General features: G+C 46.8%; 1 protein-coding gene across 6 annotated transcripts in view; it reads right to left on the reverse strand.

The window, feature by feature from the left end:
• Positions 1-27,112, reverse strand: part of LOC139579629 (ice-structuring glycoprotein-like) — a 75,738-nt gene that overhangs the window by 48,591 nt on the left and 35 nt on the right. For 2 of the 6 annotated variants that reach the window (XM_071408443.1, XM_071408444.1), the window contains exon 1: positions 6,777-7,140. Coding sequence is in view for 1 of the 6 variants with exons in the window: in XM_071408445.1 (XP_071264546.1) it covers positions 6,777-7,843; positions 23,045-23,078 (1,101 nt within the window). In the remaining 5 variants the exon portion in view is untranslated. Of the gene's footprint in view, positions 1-6,776; positions 7,844-23,044; positions 23,099-27,077 lie in introns of those variants that run through there. The other 4 variants (XM_071408441.1, XM_071408442.1, XM_071408445.1 and 1 more) reach the window with 3 other exon arrangements.

Consider the following 27,112-nt stretch of genomic DNA (forward strand, 5'->3'; position numbering starts at 1 on the left):
GGTAGTGTAGTGGTATAGCAGTAGAGGATGCTGGGTAATGTAGTGGTATAGCAGTAGAGGATGTTGGGTAGTGTAGTGGTATAGCAGTAGAGGATGTTGGGTAGTGCAGTGGTATATCAGTAGAGGATGTTGGGTAGTGGTATAGCAGTAGAGGATGCTGGGTAAAGGTATAACAGTAGAAGATGCTGGGTAGTGCATTGGTATACCAGTAGAGGATGCTGGGTAGTGGTATAGCAGTAGAGGATGCTGGGTAGTGGTATAGCGGTAGAGGATGCTGGGTAGCGTAGTGGTATAGCAGTAGAGGATGCTGGGTAGTGGTATAGCCGTAGAGGCTGATGGGTAGTGTAGTGGTAGAGCAGTAGAGCATGCTGGGTAGAGTAGTGGTAGAGCAGTAGAGGATTATGGGTAGTGTAGTGGTAAAGCAGTAGAGTATGCTGGGTAGTGTAGTGGTAGAGCAGTAGAGGATGCTGGGAAGTGAAGTGGTTTAGCAGTAGAGGATGCTGGGTAGTGGTATAGCGGTAGAGGATGCTGGGTAGTGGTATAGCGGTAGAGGATGCTGGGTAGTGGTATAGCGTAGAAGATGCTGGGTAGTGTAGTGGTATAGCAGTAGAGGATGCTGGGTAATTGAGTGGTATAACGGTAAAGGATGCTGGGTAGTGTAGTATTAGAGCTGTACAGGATGCTGGGTAGTGTGAGGGTATAGCAGTAGAGGATGCTGGGTAGTGTAGTGGTAGAGCAGTAGAGTATGCTGGGTAGTGTAGTTCTACCTTAACCAGGATGTATACGTGGAGGATGCTGTGTAGTGTAGTTCTACCTTTACCAGTATGTATGACTGGAGAATGATGGGTAGTGTAGTTCTACCTTAACCAGGATGTATGCGTGGAGGATGCTGGGTAGTGTAGTTCTACCTTAACCAGGATGTATGAGTGGAGGATCATGAGGTTGGTGTTCATCTCAGCAGGGATTCTGATCTTCTGTGTATGCAGCTCAGTGTACATACTGAACAGCACGTCATGGGCATTACGGTAGTTCCCTGGAACACACATGCACACAAACACGTCCTTTAGGATACGTACATGACTGTGTGTATATGAGTGTGTGTATATATGAGGGTGTGTGTATATGAGTGTGTGTATATACATTACCAGTCAAAAGTTTGGACACATCTACTCATTCCAGGGTTTTTCTAGGGGTGAGTCTCAATAGTCTCTAGAGTAATCTAGGGGTGAGTCTCAATAGTCTCTAGTGTAGCCTTTGGGTGAGTCTCAATAGTCTCTAGTGTAGTGTAGGGGTGAGTCTCAATATTCTCTAGTGTAGTTTAGGGGTGAGTCTCAATAGTCTCTAGTGTAGTCTAGGGGTGAGTCTCAATAGTCTCTAGTGTAGCCTTTGGGTGAGTCTCAATAGTCTCTATTGTAGTGTAGGGGATTCTCAATAGTATGTTTTCTGTCTATTAATGCTGCCACTTGATTTGGGTCAGGTGGAACTGCTAGTGAGCATTTTAATTTGGCAGTCTAGTTTGACAATTGAGATGCACCGCTAGGAGGAAACAAAACTAGACTATTGAGATGTACCCCTATAAGGATATTAGACCAGACTATTGAGATGTACCCCTATAAGGATATTAGACCAGATTATTGAGATGCACCCCTAGAAGGATATTAGACCATACTATTGAGATGTACCCCTATAAGGATATTAGACCAGACTATTGAGATGTACCCCTATAAGGATATTATACTATATTATTGAGATGTACCCCTAGAAGGATATTAGACCACATTATTGAGATGTACCCCTAGAAGGATATTAGACTAGATTATTGAGATGTACCCCTAGAAGGATATTAGACCAGATTATCGAGATGTACCCCTAGAAGGATATTAGACTAGATAATTGAGATGTACCCCTAGAAGGATATTAGACCAGATTATTGAGATGTACCCCTAGAAGGATATTAGACCAGATTATTGAGATGTACCCCTAGAAGGATATTAGACCACACTATTGAGATGCATCCCTAGAAGGATATTAGACCAGACTATTGAGACTCACCCCTAGAATGATTTTGAGAGGTCATTACATGCGACCCAAAGTTTCATTATATTCCAACAGTAATGAAAAAAATGACAAATCTATATTCTACGAGTGTTACATAATATATTAGATTTAATGATAACAAGACAAGTACAAACCTGCCGAGGCTCTACAACAGTTTTAAAACATTGTAGTGGTCCACATTAGTCCCTCAGACACTTTGACACTTCAGTGATATGCCCAAAATAACACATTTAAATGTAAATATAGTTACAGCAGTTAATAATTAAAGACGGAACTATGATCAAATAAAACATGTAAAAATATATATATATTTTAAAGTTTAAAAAAAAATAAAAAATTGTGCAATAGGAACATTTTTTGTAATCTTTCAGTCAATTTTTTTTTACTGATAAATAGTGTGCAAGTTGCTTTGTACCTGGTGCAAATACATAATTCATTGATGTCTGTGAGAGCCTATATGGTTAAGTGTTAACTAATAGTAATAAATAGTAACATGAAAAATAAGGGCCTAGCTTCAATCAAATCAGCTATTAACCAGAGGTAACAACAGACACCCTCCTAGCTGGTGGGGAGGTGTAACTGAATCAGCTGTTAACCAGAGGTAACAGACACCCTCCTAGCTGGTGGGGAGGTGTAACTGAATCAGCTGTTAACCAGAGGTAACAGACACCCTCCTAGCTGGTGGGGAGGTGTAACTGAATCAGCTGTTAACCAGAGGTAACAGACACCCTCCTAGCTGGTGGGGAGGTGTAACTGAATCAGCTGTTAACCAGAGGTAACAGACACCCTCCTAGCTGGTGGGGGGGTGTAACTGAATCAGCTGTTAACCAGAGGTAACAGACACCCTCCTAGCTGGTGGGGGGGTGTAACTGAATCAGCTGTTAACCAGAGGTAGCAGACACCCTCCTAGCTGGTGGGGAGGTGTAACTGAATCAGCTGTTAACCAGAGGTAACAGACACCCTCCTAGCTGGTGGGGAGGTGTAACTGAATCAGCTGTTAACCAGAGGTAGCAGACACCCTCCTAGCTGGTGGGGAGGTGTAACTGAATCAGCTGTTAACCAGAGGTAGCAGACACCCTCCTAGCTGGTGGGGAGGTGTTACTGAATCAGCTGTTAACCAGAGGTAACAGACACCCTCCTAGCTGGTGGGGAGGTGTAACTGAATCAGCTGTTAACCAGAGGTAGCAGACACCCTCCTAGCTGGTGGGGAGGTGTAACTGAATCAGCTGTTAACCAGAGGTAACAGACACCCTCCTAGCTGGTGGGGAGGTGTTACTGAATCAGCTGTTAACCAGAGGTAACAGACACCCTCCTAGCTGGTGGGGAGGTGTAACTGAATCAGCTGTTAACCAGAGGTAGCAGACACCCTCCTAGCTGGTGGGGAGGTGTAACTGAATCAGCTGTTAACCAGAGGTAACAGACACCCTCCTAGCTGGTGGGGAGGTGTAACTGCATTGGAGCTGTCAAATCGGTGAGCAGCTTGTCATTGTCATGAAGCCACACCCCCCTGGTGATAGAAGTTCAGTAGGAGGAAGTGTAGACCGTATAGAAATAATAACTCTCAAATTGAATTTGTGCTTAAAGCAGGTCGTTCATCTTAAAGCTAGAGTCCTTAACTGAAACAATAACAAATTCTCACCCCGCCTCTGTTTTTTGGTAATAAAAATGTGACCACTCTCAAATAAAATAGACAGAGCTATGGATGCCAGGACTTGACCATCCATGATATCAGAATTATAGTTTTAATAATGTTTTAAAACTATACAGTGTTTGTTTTGCATTGTTTAGAAACATTGGAGCAAAAACAAGCTTATATTTTGGGGTTTGATGGGGTACGACAGTTGAGCTAAACTCATGAGGTTAATTATATAATTATATAAGAATATGTTATATTCTTCAAGAATCAATGGGTAAATATAATTCATTTATAAGTTTAAAAAATGGGTGTAGCAACTAAGGATTCTAGCTTTAAGGCTGTAACTATGAGAGCTGGGAAACCGTTATTGGTTAAACCAAAGCCACACCAGCTATGCCCCAGGCTATTAGCTAGCCTAGCAGCTAGCAGAGCCACAGCAGCTATGCCCTAGGATATTAGCTAGCCTAGCAGCTATGCCTTAGGATATTAGCTAGCCTAGCAGCTAGCAGAGCCACAGAAGCTATGCCCTAGGATATTAGCTAGCCTAGCAGCTATGCCCTAGGATATTAGCTAGCTTAGCAGCTAGCAGAGCCACAGCAGCTATGCCCCAGGCTATTAGCTAGCCAGCAGCTGTACCATTAACAGAGCCAAACTGAGAGGCAAGGCAGCCTGAGAGAAGGCAGTGGGTCGGGGAGCACTTCCTGATGTGGTTGATGACCCTGAAAAAGTGGGAAAAACAGAGATATTGTTCAGTAAATTACAAAAGTGGATTGTCTTTTCATGTTTCTGTTCAAATGTTGACTTTGCTCGTATAGATGTGTATGGTGACAGTGAAACAGGGGCGGACTGGGACCAGAAATTGGCTAACAGATTGGCTCATTTTCCCCCAAATTATTAGCCAGATAATTATAATGTTTCGTCCCAAAAAAACACATTAGACAGGCCCACTGGGCTGAAAATGGACCAGCCCATCTGGGCATTTGCCCGAAATGCCAGATGGCCAGTCCGCACCTGGAGATGAATACTTACCAGCACTGATGCTTCCTGGTAGAATGTTCAGGGAGGTGGAACTGCTGGTGAGAAGTGCCTGTACGCTGCTTGAGCTGGGAACCGAAGTCTGCTTGTCGAACACGAGGATCATGTCGGTAACTACAGATCCACTCCTACTCAGGAGAAGGAGAGAAAATGGACAACCCATCATCATCATCAGCATAGGTCGAAGTTTTTCAAGTTTTAATGTCATATGTGCCCAAGTGCATTGAAATGCCTTTTCTTGCTCTAAACCCAACGATGCAGTAATCAATATCAATGTAGTCGTACAAATAACAGAAACCAAGTCAGTCAGTAATGAGAATTCATACACCTACCTGAATGAGTTGACAATGGAACGACGGAAGCCTGGGTTCCTAACATAAACCTTGTTCACCTGCGTTGAAAGATTAACATAAGTTGTCAAAGGTTCAATGAAAACACGGCCCTTGACGGCATTAATAGAAGCTTTGGGTTTAATCTTGACGCTAGGGGTCAGATATATATATATATATATTTTTTTTTAAATAACGTTCCCAAGGTAAACGGACTATTTCTCAGGTCCAGAACGTAGAATATGCAAAATATTGTCTGTGAGTATAACAAAACTGATTCTGCAGGCGAAAACCTGAGGAAATCTAACCCAGAAGTGATTCTTTAAATTTCTTTTTATCTGTGTTTCCTTGCCCGTCTTTCTTCCATTTAAAGGGGTATCAACCAGATTCCTTTTCCAATGGCTTCCTCAGGCTGTGACCAGGCTTTAGACATAGTTTCAGGCTTTTATTTTGAAAACTGAGCAAGATTTTTCAAAAGTAGTCAGGTGTCCTTTGATTAGTTCCTGCGCGCGAGAGGGGTAGCTCTCCATTTTCTTTATTTTTTTCCCTCTCTTTTATTGAATAGGTTACGGTCCGGTTGAAATATTATCGATTATGTTTGTTAAAAACAACCTGAGGATTGATTATAAAAAACATTTGACATGTTTCTACGAACATTACGGATACTTTTGGGAATTTTCGTCGAACGGAACGAGGCTTTGGTTTTCTGAACATAAAGCGCAACCCAAATGCCGTTTTTTTGTTATAAAAGTAATATTTATCGAACAAAAATAACATTTATTGTGTAACTGGGAGTCTCGTGAGTGCAAACATTCGAAGATTATCAAAGGTAAGCGATTAATTTTATTGCTTTTCTGACTTTCGTGACCATGCTAATTTGGGGCTAGCTGTTGTAGCATTGATTGATACACTCACAAAAGCTTGGATTGCTTTCGCTGCAAAGCATATTTTCAAAATCTGACACGATAGGTGGATTAACAACAAGCTAAGCTGTGTTATGGTATATGTCACTCATGATTATAAATATTTTTAGTAATATTTTGCGCCCTGCAATTCCTCGGTTGTTTAGGAAAATGATCCCGCTAAAGGGATCCGTAGCGCAGAGAAGTTAATTGTCTTTCATAGTAAACAGACCTCTCAATAGTACCCTTTTTGACTTGGTATGTACGGCTCACTGATGATAGGGTTTTACAGGAGGCATGTACAGGCTCATTGATGATAGGGTTTTACAGGAGGCATGTACAGGCTCCCTGATGATAGGGTTTTACAGGAGGCATGTACAGGCTCACTGATGATAGGGTTTTACAGGAGGCATGTACAGGCTCACTGATGATAGGGTTTTACAGGAGGCATGTACAGGCTCACTGATGATAGGGTTTTACAGGAGGCATGTACAGGCTCTCTGATGATAGGGTTTTACAGGAGGCATGTACAGGCTCACTGATGATAGGGTTTTACAGGAGGCATGTACAGGCTCACTGATGATAGGGTTTTACAGGAGGCATGTACAGGCTCAATGATGATAGGGTTTTACAGGAGGCAAGCACAGGTCTAAAAAGGGCCTAACATAACATCATGGTTTTCCCCAAAATGGTTTGTGATACAAAAGTAAACAGCCTTCCTCCCAATGAAGTTTCTGTGTGAGAATTACCAGAACAATCTGAGCTACCAGAAATATTTCCCAACCTACGCTGGCGTGGAATCGCCTAGATACTTACCTCAGAGGTCACTTTGGCAGCCAGAGTCTTGAACTCTGAAGAGGACGGGTTGGAAAGATCTGAGTTGAACGTCTGGTTGAGACGGAACTGAAGACTCAGGGTTCCTTCACTAGAAGATGGAGGGTCAGTTGATGCAACAGCAGCGGAAGTGGTTGCTGCTGCAGGAGTGGCGGTGGTGGTGACAGCTGCTGCAGGAGGGGCGGTGGTGGTGACAGCTGCTGCAGGAGGGGCGGTGGTGGTAACAGCTGCTGCAGGAGGGGCGGTGGTGGTGACAGCTGCTGCAGGAGGGGCGGTGGTGGTGACAGCTGCTGCAGGAGGGGCGGTGGTGGTAACAGCTGCTGCAGGAGGGGCGGTGGTGGTGACACCTGCTGCCGGAGCTGCGAGGATGACAGCTGTTGCTGGAGCAGGGATGGTGATAGCTGCTGCCGGAGCGGTGGTGGTGACAGCTGCCTGAGTGGCGGTGGTGACAGCTGGTTCTGGAGCTGCAGTGGTGACTGCTGCTAGAGTTGCCTTGGTGACAGCTGCTGCCGGAGGGGTGGTGGTGACAGCTACTGCCGGATCGGCGTTGGTGACAGCTGTTGCCAGAACTGCGGTGGTGACTGCTGCCGGAGCAGCCGTGGTGATTCCTGCTGCCGGAGCTGCGGTGGTGACAGCTACTGCCGGATCGGCGTTGGTGACAGCTGCTGCCGGAGAGGTGGTGTTGACAGCTGTTGCCAGAACTGCGGTGGTGACAGCCGTTGCCGGAGCGGCCGTGGTGACACCTGCTGCTGGAGCTGCAGTGGTAACAGCCGTTGCTGGAGCGGGGATGGTGATAGCTGCTGCCGTAGCTGTGTTGGTGACAGCTGCTGCCGGAGTAGCGGTGGTGGTGACAGCTGCTGTCAGATTGGTGGTGGTGACAGCTGCTGCCGGAGAGGGGGTGGTGACAGCTGCAGGATTGGCAGAGGTAACAGCTGCTGCCGGAGTGGCGGTGGTGGTGAGAGCTGCTGCTAGGTTTGTGGTGGTGACAGCTGCTGTCAGATTGGTGGTGGTGACAGCTGCTGCCGGAGTGGCGGTGGTGGTGACAGCTGCTGCTAGGTTTGTGGTGGTGACAGCTGCTGTCAGATTGGTGGTGGTGACAGCTGCTGCCGGAGAGGGGGTGGTGACAGCTGCAGGATTGGCAGTGGTGACAGCTGCTGCCGGAGGGGCGGTGGTGACAGCTGCTGCCGGAGTGGCGGTGGTGACAGCTGCCTGAGTGGAGTTGGTGACAGCTGCTGTCAGATTGGTGGTGGTGACAGCTGCTGCCGGAGTGGCGGTGGTGATAGCTGCTGCAGGAGTGGTGGTGGTGACAGCTGCTAACGGAGCGGAAGTGGTGACAGCTGCTTCCGGAGTGGCGGTGGTGACAGCTGCCGGAGCTGCTGTGGTGACTGATGTTGCTGGAGCTTCGGTGGTGACAGCTACTGCCGGAGTGGAGGTGGTGATAGCTGCTGCAGGAGTGGTGGTGGTGACAGCTGCCTGAGTGGCGGTGGTGACTGCTGTTGCCGGAACTGCGGTGGTGACAGCTGCTACCGGAGAAGCCGTGCTGACAGCTGCTAACAGAGCGGAAGTGGTGACAGTTGCTGCCGGAGCGGCGGTGATGACAGCTGATGCCTGAGCAGTGGTGGTGACAGCTGCCTGAGTGGCGGTGGTGACAGCTGGTTCTGGAGCTGCAGTGGTGATTGCTGCCGGAGTTGCCTTGGTGACACCTGCTGTCGGAGCTGCGTTGGTGACAGCTACTGCCTGAGCGTTGGTGGTGATAGCTGCCTGAGTGGCGGTGGTGACAGCTGCCTGAGTGGCGGTGGTGACTGATGTTGCTGGAGCTTCGGTGGTGACAGCTACTGCCGGATCGGCGTTGTTGACAGCTACTGCCGGAGTGGAGGAGGTAACAGCTGCTTCCGTAGCAACAGTGGTGACAGCTGCTGCCGGAATGGAGGTGGTGACAGCTGCCTTAGTGGCGGTGGTGACAGCTGGTGCCAGAGCTGCGGTGGTGACTGCTGCCGGAGTTGCCTTGGTGACACCTGCTGCCGGAGCTGCGTTGGTGACAGCTGCTAATGGAGTGGCGGTGCTGACAGCTGCCGGAGTTGCGGTGGTGACTGCTGTTGCCGGAACTGCGGTGGTGACTGCTGCCGGAGCTGCGGTGGTGAAATCTGTTGCCGGAATGGAGGTGGTGACAGCTGCCTGAGTGGCGGTGGTGACAGCTGCCTGAGTAGCGGTGGTGACTGCTGCCGGAGTTGCCTTGGTGACAGCTGCTGCCGGAGCTGCGTTGGTGACAGCTGCTAAAGGAGTGGCGGTGCTGACAGCTGCAGGAGTGGTGGTGGTGACAGCTGCCTCCAGAGTGGAGGTGGTGACAGCTGCCTCCAGAGTGGAGGTGGTGACAGCTGCTAATGGAGTGGTGGTGGTGACAGCTGCTAAAGGAGTGGTGGTGGTGACAGCTGCTAAAGGAGTGGTGGTGGTGACAGCTGCTAAAGGAGTGGTGGTGGTGACAGCTGCCTCCAGATTGGAGGTGGTGACAGCTGCCTCCAGAGTGGAGGTGGTGACAGCTGCTAAAGGAGTGGAGGTGGTGACAGCTGCTAAAGGAGTGGTGGTGGTGACAGCTGCCTCCAGAGTGGAGGTGGTGACAGCTGCTAAAGGAGTGGTGGTGGTGACAGCTGCCTCCAGAGTGGAGGTGGTGACAGCTGCAGGAGTGGTGGTGGTGACAGCTGCTGCCGGAGCGGCGGTGGTGACAGCTGCTAAAGGAGTGGTGGTGGTGACAGCTGCCTCCAGAGTGGAGGTGGTGACAGCTGCAGGAGTGGTGGTGGTGACAGCTGCTGCCGGAGCGGCGGTGGTGACAGCTGCTAAAGGAGTGGTGGTGGTGACAGCTGCCTCCAGAGTGGAGGTGGTGACAGCTGCAGGAGTGGTGGTGGTGACAGCTGCTAAAGGAGTGGTGGTGGTGACAGCTGCTAAAGGAGTGGTGGTGGTGACAGCTGCCTCCAGAGTGGAGGTGGTGACAGCTGCAGGAGTGGTGGTGGTGACAGCTGCTGCCGGAGCGGCGGTGGTGACAGCTGCTAAAGGAGTGGAGGTGGTGACAGCTGCTAAAGGAGTGGAGGTGGTGACAGCTGCTGCCGGACCGGTGGTAGTGATAGCTGCTGACTGAGTGGAGGTGGTGACAGCTGCTGCAGGAGCGGTGGTGGTGACAGCTGCTGCAGGGGCGGTTGTGGTAACAGCTGCTGCAGGAGCGATGGTGGTGACAGCTGCCTGAGTGGCGGTTGTGACTGCTGCCGGAGTGGCGGTGGTGACAGCTGCTGACTGAGTGGTGGTGGTGACAGCTGCTGACTGAGTGGAGGTGGTGACAGCTGCTGACTGAGTGGAGGTGGTGACAGCTGCTGACTGAGTGGAGGTGGTGACAGCTGTCTGAATGGCGGTGGTGACAGCTGCCTGAGTGGCGGTGGTGACAGCTGTTGCTGGAGCGGTGATGGTGATAGCTGCCAGAGTTGTCTTGGTGACAGCTGCCTCCAGAGTGGAGGTGGTGACAGCTGGTCCCGGAACTGTGGTGGTGACTGCTGCCGAAGTTGTCTTGGTGACACCTGCTGCCGGACTTGCGTTAGTGACAGCTGCTTCCTGAGTGGCGGTGGTGACAGCTACTGCCTGATCGTTGGTGGTGACAGCTGGTGCCAGAGCTGCGGTGGTGACTGCTGCTAATGGAGTGGCGGTGCTGACAGCTGCCGGAGTTGCGGTGGTGACTGCTGTTGCCGGAACTGCGGTGGTGACTGCTGCCGGAGTTGCCGTGGCGACACCTGCTGCCGGAGTTGCCTTGGTGACACCTGCTGCCGGAGCTGCGTTGGTGACAGCTGCTAATGGAGTGGCGGTGCTGACAGCTGCCGGAGTTGCGGTGGTGACTGCTGCCGGAGTTGCCGTGGCGACACCTGCTGCCGGAGCTGCGGTGGTGAAATCTGTTGCCGGAATGGAGGTGGTGACAGCTGCCTGAGTGGCGGTGGTGACAGCTGCCTGAGTAGCGGTGGTGACAGCTGCCTGAGTGGTGGTGGTGAAATCTGTTGCCGGAATGGAGGTGGTGACAGCTGCCTGAGTGGCGGTGGTGACAGCTGCCTGAGTAGCGGTGGTGACAGCTGCCTGAGTAGCGGTGGTGACAGCTGCCTGAGTGGCGGTGGTGACAGCTGCCTGAGTTGCCTTGGTGACACCTGCTGTCGGAGCTGCGTTGGTGACTGCTGTTGCTGGAGCGGGGATGGTGATAGCTGCCTGAGTGGCGGTGGTGACTGCTGCCGGAGTTGCCTTGGTGACTGCTGCCGGAGTTGCTGTGGTGACTGCTGTTGCTGGAGCTTCAGTGGTGACAGCTGCTAAAGGAGTGGTGGTGATGACAGCTGCTAAAGGAGTGGTGGTGGTGACAGCTGCCTCCAGAGTGGAGGTGGTGACAGCTGCCTCCAGAGTGGAGGTGGTGACAGCTGCTAAAGGAGTGGTGGTGGTGACAGCTGCCTCCAGAGTGGAGGTGGTGACAGCTGCTGCCGGAGCGGCGGTGGTGACAGCTGCTAAAGGAGTGGTGGTGGTGACAGCTGCCTCCAGAGTGGAGGTGGTGACAGCTGCTAAAGGAGTGGTGGTGGTGACAGCTGCCTCCAGAGTGGTGGTGGTGACAGCTGCTGCCGGAGCGGCGGTGGTGACAGCTGCTAAAGGAGTGGTGGTGATGACAGCTGCTAAAGGAGTGGTGGTGGTGACAGCTGCTAAAGGAGTGGTGGTGGTGACAGCTGCCTCCAGAGTGGTGGTGGTGACAGCTGCCTCCAGAGTGGAGGTGGTGACAGCTGCTGCCGGAGCGGCGGTGGTGACAGCTGCTAAAGGAGTGGTGGTGGTGACAGCTGCAGGAGTGGTGGTGGTGACAGCTGCCTCCAGAGTGGTGGTGGTGACAGCTGCTGCCGGAGCGGCGGTGGTGACAGCTGCTAAAGGAGTGGTGGTGGTGACAGCTGCTAAAGGAGTGGTGGTGGTGACAGCTGCAGGAGTGGTGGTGGTGACAGCTGCTAAAGGAGTGGTGGTGGTGACAGCTGCCTCCAGAGTGGTGGTGGTGACAGCTGCTGCCGGAGCGGCGGTGGTGACAGCTGCTAAAGGAGTGGTGGTGGTGACAGCTGCCGGACCGGTGGTGGTGATAGCTGCTGCAGGAGTGGTGGTGGTGACAGCTGCCTCCAGAGTGGAGGTGGTGACAGCTGCAGGAGTGGTGGTGCTGACAGCTGCTAAAGGAGTGGTGGTGGTGACAGCTACATCCAGAGTGGAGGTGGTGACAGCTGCTAAAGGAGTGGTGGTGGTGACAGCTGCTGCCGGAGCGGCGGTGGTGACAGCTGCTAAAGGAGTGGTGGTGGTGACAGCTGCTGCCGGAGCGGCGGTGGTGACAGCTGCTAAAGGAGTGGTGGTGACAGCTGCCTCCAGAGTGGAGGTGGTGACAGCTGCTAAAGGAGTGGTGGTGGTGACAGCTGCTAAAGGAGTGGTGGTGGTGACAGCTGCTAAAGGAGTGGTGGTGGTGACAGCTGCCTCCAGAGTGGAGGTGGTGACAGCTGCTGCCGGAGCGGCGGTGGTGACAGCTGCTAAAGGAGTGGTGGTGACAGCTGCCTCCAGAGTGGAGGTTGTGACAGCTGCTAAAGGAGTGGTGGTGGTGACAGCTGCTAAAGGAGTGGTGGTGGTGACAGCTGCTAAAGGAGTGGTGGTGGTGACAGCTGCCTCCAGAGTGGAGGTGGTGACAGCTGCTAAAGGAGTGGTGGTGGTGACAGCTGCCTCCAGAGTGGAGGTGGTGACAGCTGCTAAAGGAGTGGAGGTGGTGACAGCTGCCTCCAGAGTGGAGGTGGTGACAGCTGCCTCCAGAGTGGAGGTGGTGACTGCTGCCAGAGTGGTGGTGGTGACAGCTACATCCAGAGTGGAGGTGGTGACAGCTGCTAAAGGAGTGGTGGTGGTGACAGCTGCATCCAGAGTGGAGGTGGTGACAGCTTCTACCGGAGCGGTGGTGGTGATAGCTGCTGCCGGAGCGGTGGTGGTGACAGCTGCTGACTGAGTGGTGGTGGTGACAGCTGCTGACTGAGTGGTGGTGGTGACAGCTTCTGACTGAGTGGTGGTGGTGACAGCTGCTGACTGAGTGGAGGTGGTGACAGCTGCCTCCATAGTGGCGGTGGTGACAGCTGCTGCCGGAGCGGTGGTGGTGACAGCTGCTAACTGAGTGGCGGTGGTGACAGCTTCTGACTGAGTGGTGGTGGTGACAGCTGCTGACTGAGTGGAGGTGGTGACAGCTTCTGACTGAGTGGAGGTGGTGACAGCTTCTGACTGAGTGGAGGTGGTGACAGCTTCTGACTGAGTGGAGGTGGTGACAGCTTCTGACTGAGCGGTGGTGGTGATAGCTTCTGACTGAGTGGAGGTGGTGACAGCTTCTGACTGAGTGGAGGTGGTGACAGCTTCTGACTGAGTGGAGGTGGTGACAGCTTCTGACTGAGTGGTGGTGTTGACAGCTGCTGACTGAGTGGAGGTGGTGACAGCTGCCTCCATAGTGGCGGTGGTGACAGCTGCTGCCGGAGCGGTGGTGGTGACAGCTGCTAACTGAGTGGCGGTGGTGACAGCTGCTGACTGAGTGGAGGTGGTGACAGCTTCTGACTGAGTGGTGGTGGTGACAGCTGCCTCCATAGTGGCGGTGGTGACAGCTGCTGCCGGAGCGGTGGTGGTGACAGCTGCTAACTGAGTGGCGGTGGTGACAGCTTCTGACTGAGTGGTGGTGGTGACAGCTGCTGACTGAGTGGAGGCGGTGACAGCTTCTGACTGAGGGGTGGCGGTGACAGCTGCTGCCGGAGCGGTGGCGGTGACAGCTGCTGCCGGAGCGGTGGCGGTGACAGCTGCTGCCGGAGCGGTGGCGGTGACAGCTGCTGCCGGAGCGGTGGCGGTGACAGCTGCTGCCGGAGCGGCGGTGGTGACAGCTGCTGACTGAGTGGTGGTGGTGACAGCTGCTGACTGAGTGGAGGCGGTGACAGCTTCTGACTGAGGGGTGGCGGTGACAGCTGCTGCCGGAGCGGTGGCGGTGACAGCTGCTGCCGGAGCGGTGGCGGTGACAGCTGCTGCCGGAGCGGCGGTGGTGACAGCTGCTGCCTGAGTGGCGGTGGTGACAGCTGCTGACTGAGTGGAGGTGGTGACAGCTGCTGACTGAGTGGCGGTGGTGACTGCTGTTGCAGGATCTGCGGTGGTGACAGCTGCCAGAGTGGTGGAGGTAACAGCTGCTGACTGAGTGGCGGTGGTGACAGCTGCTAACTGAGTGGCGGTGGTGACAGCTGTTGCCTGAGCGGCGTTGGTGACTGCTGTTGCAGGATCTGCGGTGGTGACTGCTGCCGGAGTGGTGGAGGTGACCGCTGATGCAGGAGCGGCGGTTGTGGCTGATATTGTCCACACTAGTCCAATTAGAAAACAATTTAGAACAATACAAGAAAATAATAGATTCCACTCCACTATTTACAGCATATATCACCCCTTATACACTGTACAACCCCTAGATCCACTATATACAGCATATATCACCCCTTATACACTGTACAACACCTAGATCCACTATATACAGCATCTATCACCCCTTATACAACACCTAGACCCACTATATACAGCATCTATCACCCCTTATACACTGTACAACACCTAGATCCACTATATACAGTATCTATCACCCCTTATACACTGTACAACACCTAGATCCACTATATACAGTATCTATCACCCCTTATACAACACCTAGATCCACTATATACAGCATCTATCACCCCTTATATACTGTACAACACCTATATCCACTATATACAGTAACTATCACCCCTTATACAACACCTAGATCCACTATATACAGTATCTATCACCCCTTATACACTGTAAAACACCTAGATCCACTATATACAGTATCTATCACCCCTTATACACTGTACAACACCTAGACCCACTATATACAGCATCTATCACCCCTTATACAACACCTAGATCCACTATATACAGTATCTATCACCCCTTATACACTGTACAACACCTAGATCCACTATATACAGTAACTATCACCCCTTATACAACACCTAGATCCACTATATACAGTATCTATCACCCCTTATACACTGTACAACACCTAGACCCACTATATACAGTATCTATCACCCCTTATACAACACCTAGATCCACTATATACAGTATCTATCACCCCTTATACACTGTACAACACCTAGATCCACTATATACAGTAACTATCACCCCTTATACAACACCTAGATCCACTATATACAGTATCTATCACCCCTTATACAACACCTAGATCCACTATATACAGTATCTATCACCCCTTATACAACACCTAGATCCACTATATACAGTATCTATCACCCCTTATACACTGTACAACACCTAGACCCACTATATACAGTATCTATCACCCCTTATACACTGTACAACACCTAGATCCACTATATACAGCATCTATCACCCCTTATACACTGTACAACACCTAGATCCACTATATACAGTATCTATCACCCCTTATACACTGTACAACACCTAGACTCACTATATACAGTATCTATCACCCCTTATACAACACCTAGATCCACTATATACAGCATCTATCACCCCCTATACACTGTACAACACCTATATCCACTATATACAGTATCTATCACCCCTTATACACTGTACAACACCTAGATCCACTATATACAGTATCTATCACCCCTTATACACTGTACAACACCTAGATCCACTATATACAGTATCTATCACCCCTTATACACTGTACAACACCTAGATCCACTATATACAGTATCTATCACCCCTTATACACTGTACAACACCTAGACCCACTATATACAGCATCTATCACCCCTTATACAACACCTAGATCCACTATATACAGTATCTATCACCCCTTATACACTGTACAACACCTAGATCCACTATATACAGCATCTATCACCCCTTATACAACACCTAGATCCACTATATACAGCATCTATCACCCCCTATACACTGTACAACACCTATATCCACTATATACAGTATCTATCACCCCTTATACACTGTACAACACCTAGACCCACTATATACAGCATCTATCACCCCTTATACAACACCTAGATCCACTATATACAGTATCTATCACCCCTTATACACTGTACAACACCTAGATCCACTATATACAGTAACTATCACCCCTTATACAACACCTAGATCCACTATATACAGTATCTATCACCCCTTATACACTGTACAACACCTAGACCCACTATATACAGTATCTATCACCCCTTATACAACACCTAGATCCACTATATACAGTATCTATCACCCCTTATACACTGTACAACACCTAGATCCACTATATACAGTAACTATCACCCCTTATACAACACCTAGATCCACTATATACAGTATCTATCACCCCTTATACAACACCTAGATCCACTATATACAGTATCTATCACCCCTTATACAACACCTAGATCCACTATATACAGTATCTATCACCCCTTATACACTGTACAACACCTAGACCCACTATATACAGTATCTATCACCCCTTATACACTGTACAACACCTAGATCCACTATATACAGCATCTATCACCCCTTATACACTGTACAACACCTAGATCCACTATATACAGTATCTATCACCCCTTATACACTGTACAACACCTAGACTCACTATATACAGTATCTATCACCCCTTATACAACACCTAGATCCACTATATACAGCATCTATCACCCCCTATACACTGTACAACACCTATATCCACTATATACAGTATCTATCACCCCTTATACACTGTACAACACCTAGATCCACTATATACAGTATCTATCACCCCTTATACACTGTACAACACCTAGATCCACTATATACAGTATCTATCACCCCTTATACACTGTACAACACCTAGATCCACTATATACAGTATCTATCACCCCTTATACACTGTACAACACCTAGACCCACTATATACAGCATCTATCACCCCTTATACAACACCTAGATCCACTATATACAGTATCTATCACCCCTTATACACTGTACAACACCTAGATCCACTATATACAGCATCTATCACCCCTTATACAACACCTAGATCCACTATATACAGCATCTATCACCCCCTATACACTGTACAACACCTATATCCACTATATACAGTATCTATCACCCCTTATACACTGTACAACACCTAGACCCACTATATACAGCATCTATCACCCCTTATACAACACCTAGATCCACTATATACAGTATCTATCACCCCTTATACACTGTACAACACCTAGATCCACTATATACAGTAACTATCACCCCTTATACAACACCTAGATCCACTATATACAGTATCTATCACCCCTTATACACTGTACAACACCTAGACCCACTATATACAGTATCTATCACCCCTTATACAACACCTAGATCCACTATATACAGTATCTATCACCCCTTATACACTGTACAACACCTAGATCCACTATATACAGTAACTATCACCCCTTATACAACACCTAGATCCACTATATACAGTATCTATCACCCCTTATACAACACCTAGATCCACTATATACAGTATCTATCACCCATTATACAACACCTAGATCCACTATATACAGTATCTATCACCCCTTATACACTGTACAACACCTAGACCCACTATATACAGTATCTATCACCCCTTATACACTGTACAACACCTAGATCCACTATATACAGCATCTATCACCCCTTATACACTGTACAACACCTAGATCCACTATATACAGTATCTATCACCCCTTATACACTGTACAACACCTAGACTCACTATATACAGTATCTATCACCCCTTATACAACACCTAGATCCACTATATACAGCATCTATCACCCCCTATACACTGTACAACACCTATATCCACTATATACAGTATCTATCACCCCTTATACACTGTACAACACCTAGATCCACTATATACAGTATCTATCACCCCTTATACACTGTACAACACCTAGATCCACTATATACAGTATCTATCACCCCTTATACACTGTACAACACCTAGATCCACTATATACAGTATCTATCACCCCTTATACACTGTACAACACCTAGACCCACTATATACAGCATCTATCACCCCTTATACAACACCTAGATCCACTATATACAGTATCTCTGACTTCCCCCAAGGTTGCTTAGCAGTTCAGACGTCTTTTTCTGTTCCGTATTGTTTGTGTCCTGTATATATATTTACACCTCTCTTCACTTATCTTTTATTTATTTTATTATCCAAGAACTCAACTACAAAAGCTTTCCTGCAAAAGCTTTCCTGCAACCCGCTTCACCAATTACTAAAAAGTAATATTTACCTCAAACTGAAAATCCATCGTGGAAGCCAGCCAGGGGCTAATTCAGAAGCTAGCCTGAAAGCTAACCAGTAGCTACTCCGATAGCTAGCCAGAAGCTAATCTGTAGCTGCCCCGAAATTAGCCGGTTTGCTGGCTAGCGTTGGTTTTCAGCTGCCCTCGTGTTGTGGTCATCAACTATTCCTTTAGCTCGATAATCTACCGGCACTTTTGTGCAACGCGACTCGGACCGGAGCATTCCGGGACTTTTCTTCTCTCTCAGTTTCCCCGGATTCCAGCCGCAGGCTCTGGTCACTTGCACCTTGACTTCGCAGCTAGCTAGCTGCAAACCGTGTGACGATTGGCTTACGTCGACCCCGGAGCATACTCAAATCATCCTGGAGCTAGCCAGCTGAGGAGTTCCATCACCATCCGGACACGTTTCTTTTGTTGCTGCTGCAGATACGGAACCCCACCGGGCCTTCACGTCTGACTGCCGACGTTATCTGCCCGAGGGATTTATCCAACTGGCACCTCCGTCCCGACGTTACCTGAACGCTCACCTGAGGCCCGCTAATCGTTAGCTGTCTTATCGGCTGCTACCTGAATAAGCATACCGGACAACTATTATTTATTTTTATTTTTATTTTTTATTTATTTTTTTTCTCCTTGGGTCACTATATCTATTCTGCCAATTTGGATTGATCCCCTCTTCCACACGGAACCCCACTACACGGAACCCCACTAACTTACCGACGGAAACGCACGAGGTATCTACAAACAGACCTCCATCCCATGCTGCTACCGAGAGCCACATACCCGGCCAGCTGTCTGGATCGCCACGACCCCAACCAACCTCTACTCACTGGACCCTTATTGATCACCCGATTAAGCATGCCTCTCCTTAATGTAAATATGCCTTGTCCATTGCTGTTCTGGTTAATGTTTATTGGCTTATTTCACTGTAGAGATTCTAGCCCTGTTCACTATACCATATCCAACCTCTCAGTTCCACCACCCACATATGCGATGACATCACCTGGTTTCAATGATGTTTCTAGAGACAATATCTCTCTCATCATCACTCAATACCTAGGTCTACCTCCACTGTATTCACATCCTACCATACCTTTGTCTGTACATTATTCCTTTAAACTATTTTATCGCCCCCAGAAACCTCCTCTTACTCTCTGCTCCAGTAGCTCTAGGCGACCAATTCTCATAGCTTTTAGCCGTACCCTTATCCTACTCCTCCTCTGTTCCTCTGGTGATGTAGAGGTGAATCCAGGCCCTGCAGTACCTGGCTCCACTCCTATTCCCCAGGCGCTCTCTTTTGATGACTTCTGTAACCGTAATAGCCTTGGCTTCATGCATGTTAACATTAGAAGCCTCCTCCCTAAGTTTGTTTTGTTCACTGCTTTAGCACACTCTGCCAACCCGGATGTTTTAGCCGTGTCTGAATCCTGGCTTAGAAAGACCACCAAAAACTCAGATATTTTCATCCCCAATTACAAGATTTTCAGACAAGATAGAACGGCCAAAGGGGGCGGTGTTGCAATCTACTGCAAAGACTGCCTGCAGAGTTCTGTCTTACTATCCAGGTCTGTTCCCAAACAATTTGAACTTCTACTTTTAAAAATCCACCTCTCTAAAAACAAGTCTCTCACCGTTGCCGCCTGCTATAGACCACCCTCTGCCCCCAGCTGTGCTCTGGACACTATATGTGAACTGATTGCCCCCCATCTATCTTCAGAGTTCGTGCTGCTAGGCGACCTAAATTTGAACATGCTCAAAACCCCAGCCACCCTACAATCTAAGCTTGATGCCCTCAATCTCACACAAATTATCAATGAACCTACCAGGTACCACCCCAATTCCGTAAACTCGGGTACCCTCATAGATATCATCCTAACAAACTTGCCCTCCAAATACACCTCTGCTGTTTTCAACCAAGATCTCAGCGATCACTGCCTCATTGCCTGTATCCGTAATGGGTCAGCGGTCAAACGACCTCCACTCATCACTGTCAAACGCTCCCTGAAACACTTCAGCGAGCAGGCCTTTCTAATCGACCTGGCCGGGGTATCCTGGAAGGATATCGATCTCATCCCGTCAGTAGAGGATGCCTGGTCATTTTTTAAAAATGCCTTCCTCACCATCTTGAATAAGCATGCCCCATTCAAGAAATTTAGAACCAGGAACAGATATAGCCCTTGGTTCTCTCCTGACCTGACTGCCCTTAACCAACAGAAAAACATCCTATGGCGTTCTGCATTAGCATCGAACAGCCCCCGTGATATGCAACTTTTCAGGGAAGCCAGAAACCAATATACACAGGCAGTTAGAACAGCCAAGGCTAGCTTTTTCAAGCAGAAATTTGCTTCCTGCAACACAAATTCAAAAAAGTTCTGGGACACCGTAAAGTCCATGGAGAATAAGAACACCTCCTCCCAGCTTCCAACCGCTCTGAAGATAGGAAACACTGTCACCACCGACAAATCCACTATAATTGAGAATTTCAATAAGCATTTTTCCACGGCTGGCCATGCTTTCCATCTGGCTGCCCCTACCCCGGACAACAGCACTGCCCTCCCCTCTGCTACTCGCCCAAGCTTCCCCCATTTCTCTTTCTCCCAAATACAGTCAGCTGATGTCCTAAATGAGCTGCAAAATCTGGACCCTTACAAATCAGCCGGGCTAGATAATCTGGACCCTTTCTTTCTAAAACTATCTGCTGAAATTGTTGCCACCCCTATTACTAGCCTCTTCAACCTCTCTTTCGTGTCGTCCGAGATCCCCAAAGATTGGAAAGCAGCTGCGGTTATCCCCCTCTTCAAAGGGGGGGACACCCTTGACCCTAACTGCTACAGACCTATATCTATCCTACCCTGCCTTTCTAAGGTCTTCGAAAGCCAAGTCAACAAACAGATTACCGACCATTTCGAATCCCACCACACCTTCTCCGCTATGCAATCTGGTTTCAGAGCTGGTCATGGGTGCACCTCAGCCACGCTCAAGGTCATAAACGACATCGTAACCGCCATCGATAGGAAACAATACTGTGCAGCCGTATTCATTGACCTGGCCAAGGCTTTTGACTCTGTCAATCACCACATCCTCATTGGCAGACTCGACAGCCTTGGTTTCTCTAATGATTGCCTCGCCTGGTTCACCAACTACTTCTCTGATCGAGTTCAGTGTGTCAAATCGGAGGGTCTGTTGTCCGGGCCTCTGGCAGTCTCTATGGGGGTGCCACAGGGTTCAATTCTTGGACCGACTCTCTTCTCTGTATACATCAATGATGTCGCTCTTGCTGCTGGTGATTCTCTGATCCACCTCTACGCAGACGACACTATTCTGTATACTTCTGGCCCTTCTTTTGACACTGTGTTAACAACTCTCCAGGCGAGCTTCAATGCCATACAACTCTCCTTCCGTGGCCTCCAACTGCTCTTAAATACAAGTAAAACCAAATGCATGCTCTTCAACCGATCGCTGCCTGCCCCTGCCCGCCTGTCCAACATCACTACTTTGGACGGTTCTGACTTAGAATATGTGGACAACTACAAATACCTAGGTGTCTGGTTAGACTGTAAACTCTCCTTCCAGACTCACATCAAACATCTCCAATCCAAAGTCAAATCTAGAATTGGCTTCCTATTCCGCAACAAAGCATCCTTTACTCATGCTGCCAAACATACCCTTGTAAAACTGACCATCCTACCAATCCTCGACTTCGGTGATGTCATTTACAAAATAGCCTCCAAAACCCTACTCAATAAATTGGATGCAGTCTATCACAGTGCCATCCGTTTTGTCACCAAAGCCCCATATACTACCCACCACTGCGACCTGTACACTCTCGTTGGCTGGCCCTCGCTTCATACTCGTCGCCAAACCCACTGGTTCCAGGTCATCTACAAGACCCTGCTAGGTAAAGTCCCCCCTTATCTCTGCTCGCTGGTCACCATAGCAGCACCTATCTGTAGCACGCGCTCCAGCAGGTATATCTCTCTAGTCACCCCCAAAACCAATTCTTCCTTTGGACGCCTCTCCTTCCAGTTCTCTGCTGCCAATGACTGGAACGAACTACAAAAATCTCTGAAATTGGAAACACCTATCTCCCTCACTAGCTTTAAGCACCAGCTGTCAGAGCAGCTCATAGATTACTGCACCTGTACATAACCCATCTACAATTTAGCCCAAACAACTACCTCTTTACCTACTGTATTTATTTTATTAATTTATTTTGCTCCTTTGCACCCCATTATTTTCTGTCTCTACTTTGCACTTTCTTCCGCTGCAAACCAACCATTCCAGGGTTTTTTTTTAGTTTTATTTTACTTGCTGTGTTGTATTCACTTCACCTCCATGGCCTTTTATATTTTTATTTATTTATTTTATTTATTTATACATATATTTGTTTGCCTTCACCTCCCTTATCTCACCTCACTTGCTCACATTGTATATAGACTTATTTTTTTTTCACTGTATTATTGACTATATGTTTGTTTTACTCCATGTGTAACTATGTGTTGTTGTATGTGTCGAACTGCTTTGCTTTATCTTGGCCAGGTCGCAATTGTAAATGAGAACGTGTTCTCAATTTGCCTACCTGGTTAAATAAAGGTTAAATAAAAATAAATAAATAAATAAAATCTATCACCCCTTATACACTGTACAACACCTAGATCCACTATATACAGCATCTATCACCCCTTATACAACACCTAGATCCACTATATACAGCATCTATCACCCCCTATACACTGTACAACACCTATATCCACTATATACAGTATCTATCACCCCTTATACAACACCTATATCCACTATATACAGTATCTATCACCCCTTATGTATAACGTTTGACCTAATGAAACTAACACACACACACACACACACACACACACAGTGCATTACCTGCTAGCAGGAGGAGAATCATCAGAGGCTTCATATCCGTGTCCTTTTAGGTCTCTGTAGAGGTCAACCACACAACATCAATCACACATGAACCCCATTAGATCTTCCATTAACAGCTGTTGAAGGATGATGTCATTGACCAACGTTAATTAGAGATTAGTCAATATTCCAAAATCATATGATGTTCATTGATATTCAAAAAGCAATCCCATAATACCTTCAGTTGTATTAACAGTTTCCCCTATGTGTTTACCAGTAGGTGTGTTATCAGCCTGCTTCCAATGTCTTCAGCCCTCTGCTCTGCTTTCACTGTAGATTACTGTATTACTGTATTACGGTACAGTACTGTATTACTGTACTGTACTGTAGATTACTGTATTACTGTACATTACTGTCTATTACGGTACATTACTGTATTACTGTACATTACTGTACATTACTGTATTACTGTACATTACTGTATTACTGTACTACTGTATTACTGTACATTACTGTATTACTGTACATTACTGTAGTACTGTACATTACTGTATTACTGTACATTACTGTAGTACTGTACATTACTGTATTACTGTACATTACTGTAGTACTGTACTACTGTATTACTGTATTACTGTATTACTGTACATTACTGTATTACTGTACATCACTGTATTACTGTACATTACTGTATTACTGTATTACAGTACATTACTGTATTACTGTACATCACTGTACAGTACTGTATTACTGCACATTACTGTATTACTGTACATGACTGTATTACTGTACATGACTGTATTACTGTATTACTGTACATTACTGTATTACTGTATTACTGTACATTACTGTACATTACTGTATTACTGTACATCACTGTATTACTGTACATGACTGTATTACTGTACATTACTGTATTACTGTATTACTGTATTACTGTATTACTGTACATTACTGTATTACTGTATTACTGCACATTACTGTATTACTGTATTACTGTACATGACTGTATTACTGTACATGACTGTATTACTGTACATGACTGTATTACTGTATTACTGTATTACTGTACTACTGTAGATTATTGTATTATTATTATTATTATTATTATTACTATTATAATTATAATTATTATTAATATTATTTTTTATTATCATTAGTATTATTATTATTTTTAGCTTCATTATTATTAACATCATCATTATTATTATCATCATTATTAATATCATTATTATTATCATCATTATCATTATTATTATTATTATTATTTATTTAACCTTCTAAAAGTATAGTACACTACTTAGGCACCCTATTCCCTATATAAAGTATAGTACACTACTTAGGCACCCTAATCCCCATATACAGCATAGTGCACTACTTAGGCACCCTATATACAGTATAGTGCACTACTTAGGCACCCTATTCCCTTTATACAGTATAGTGCACTACTTAGGCACCCTATTCCCCATATACAGTATAGTGCACTGCTTAGGCACCCTATTCCATATATACAGTATAGTGCACTACTTAGGCACCCTATTCCCCATATACAGTATAGTGCACTGCTTAGGCACCCTATTCCCTATATACAGTATAGTGCACTACTTAGGCACCCTATTCCCTATATACAGTATAGTGCACTACTTAGGCACCCTATTCCCTTTATACAGTATAGTGCACTACTTAGGCACCCTATTCTCCATATACAGTATAGTGCACTACTTAGGCACCCTATTCCCTATATACAGTATAGTGCACTACTTAGGCACCCTAATCCCTATATACAGTATAGTACACTACTTAGGCACCCTATTCCATATATAAAGTACAGTGTTCCATATTTACAGTATAGTGCACTAGTTTGGCACCCTATTCCCTACATACAGTATAATGCACTACTTAGGCACCCTAATCCCCATATACAGCATAGTGCACTGCTTAGGCACCCTATATACAGTATAGTGCACTACGTAGGCACCCTATTCCCTATATACAGTATAGTGCACTACTTAGGCACCCTATTCCCTATATACAGTATAGTGCACTACTATTACCTATATACAGTTTATTTTAATGTAACCTTTATTTAACTAGGCAAGTCAGTTAAGAATAAATTATTATTTACAATGATGGCTTAACACCGGCCAAACCCGGACGACGCTGGGCCAATTGTGCGCCGCCCTATGGGACTCCCAATCACGGGCCGATTGTGATCCAGCCTGGATTCGAACCAGGGTGTCTGTAGTGACGCCTCAAGCACTGAGACGCAGTGCCTTAGACCGCCGCGTCACTCGGGAGCCCAGAAGAAAAAATAAGTGTTGCTAAGGTTACCAGTAATCAAGTATGTGTCTTTTCTTTTTTTACAACATTATCAAACTATCAAAGACGTGACTGGACGTTAACCCCAAAAGGTAGTCACTTTGACCAAAACAACGGTGGCTCTATCAGGGGCAAAAGTTCACACAATTCCTTCAAAAAAAATTGCCCCCTTTCTAGCCTTGTAATTACCAGACTAGCCAACCGTTCTTGTCAGCTTGTGAAGCACGACCCATCTTCTGAAGGTGTAGAGAAGGCCTTTAAAGGTGTAAATCCTAACCAGCCTCAAAACTCATTTATTCGGTGTGGTAGTTATCTTAAAGTCGTTGATTCAGTGTGGTAGTTATCTTAAAGCCATTTATTCAGTGTGGTAGTTGTCTTAATTAAAGTCATTTATTCGGTGTGGTAATTATCTTAAAGTCATTTATTCGGTGTGGTAATTATCTTAAAGTCATTGATTCAGTGTGGTAGTTATCTTAGTCATTGATTCAGTGTGGTAGTTATCTTAAAGTCATTGATTCAGTATGGTAGTTATCTTAAAGTCATTGATTCAGTGTGGTAGTTATCTTAAAGTCATTGATTCAGTGTGGTAGTTATCTTAAAGTCATTGATTCAGTGTGGTAATTATCTTAAGGTAATTGATTCAGTGTGGTAATTATCTTAAAGTCATTGATTCAGTGTGGTAGTTATCTTAAAGTCATTGATTCAGTGTGGTAGTTATCTTAAAGTCATTGATTCAGTGTGGTAGTTATCTTAAAGTAATTTATTCAGTGTGGTAGTTATCTTAAAGTCATTGATTCAGTGTGGTAGTTATCTTAAAGTAATTTATTCAGTGTGGTAGTTATCTTAAAGCCAGTGATTCAGTGTGGTAATTATCTTAACAATGTGAAGTGGAGTCCAACCTGTTTCTTTCTCTCCTCCTGGGCCGACCACACCTCCCTTTCATCATCATCTCCATCTCTCTCTCTCTCTCTCTCTCTCTTTCTCTCTTTCTCTCTCTGTCTCTCTGTCTCTCTGTCTCTCTGTCTCTCTGTCTCTCTGTCTCTCTGTCTCTCTCTCTCTCTGTCTCTCTCTCTCTCTTTCTCTCTTTCTCTCTCTGTCTCTCTCTCTCTCTCTGTCTCTCTGTCTCTCTCTCTCTCTCTCTCTCTCTCTCTCTCTCTCTCTCTCTCTCCCTCTCTCTCTCTCTCTCTCTCTCTCTCTCTCTAAATTGTGAATCGGCTTGGCCCTGGTGAAGCTACATCAACAATTCTGCACCGCTATAAAAATATCCTGTCAAGCAATCACCTAGACTTATGGGTTTATACCTATAGCATCCCGTTAATAACAGATGGCAACAATTAACCTACATCTATGGGTTTATAACTATAGCATCCCGTTAAAAACAGATGGCAACAGTTAACCTACATCTATGGGTTTACACCTATAGCATCCCGTTAAAAACAGATGGCAACAGTTAACCTACATCTATGGGTTTATATCTATAGCATCCCGTTATAAACAGATGGCAACATTCAGCCTACATCTATGGGTTTACACCTATAGCATCCCATTAATAACAGATGGCAACAGTCAGCCTACATTAATGGGTTTACACCTATAGCATCCCATTAAAAACAGATGGAGATTTCAGTTGCATAGTTAGGTCTAGGACTACTAATGTCTACAAAAAGGAAGAAAAATGTAAATACAATTTGAACAAGCAATCATGACAGTCAAATTCACCGAAGCTGCTTCTTACCTGAGAATATCAGAGACGTTGTTTCAGCTAGGACC

Source organism: Salvelinus alpinus, chromosome 6, assembly GCF_045679555.1.
Source record: "Salvelinus alpinus chromosome 6, SLU_Salpinus.1, whole genome shotgun sequence".
NCBI classification, from domain to species: Eukaryota; Metazoa; Chordata; class Actinopteri; order Salmoniformes; family Salmonidae; genus Salvelinus; species Salvelinus alpinus.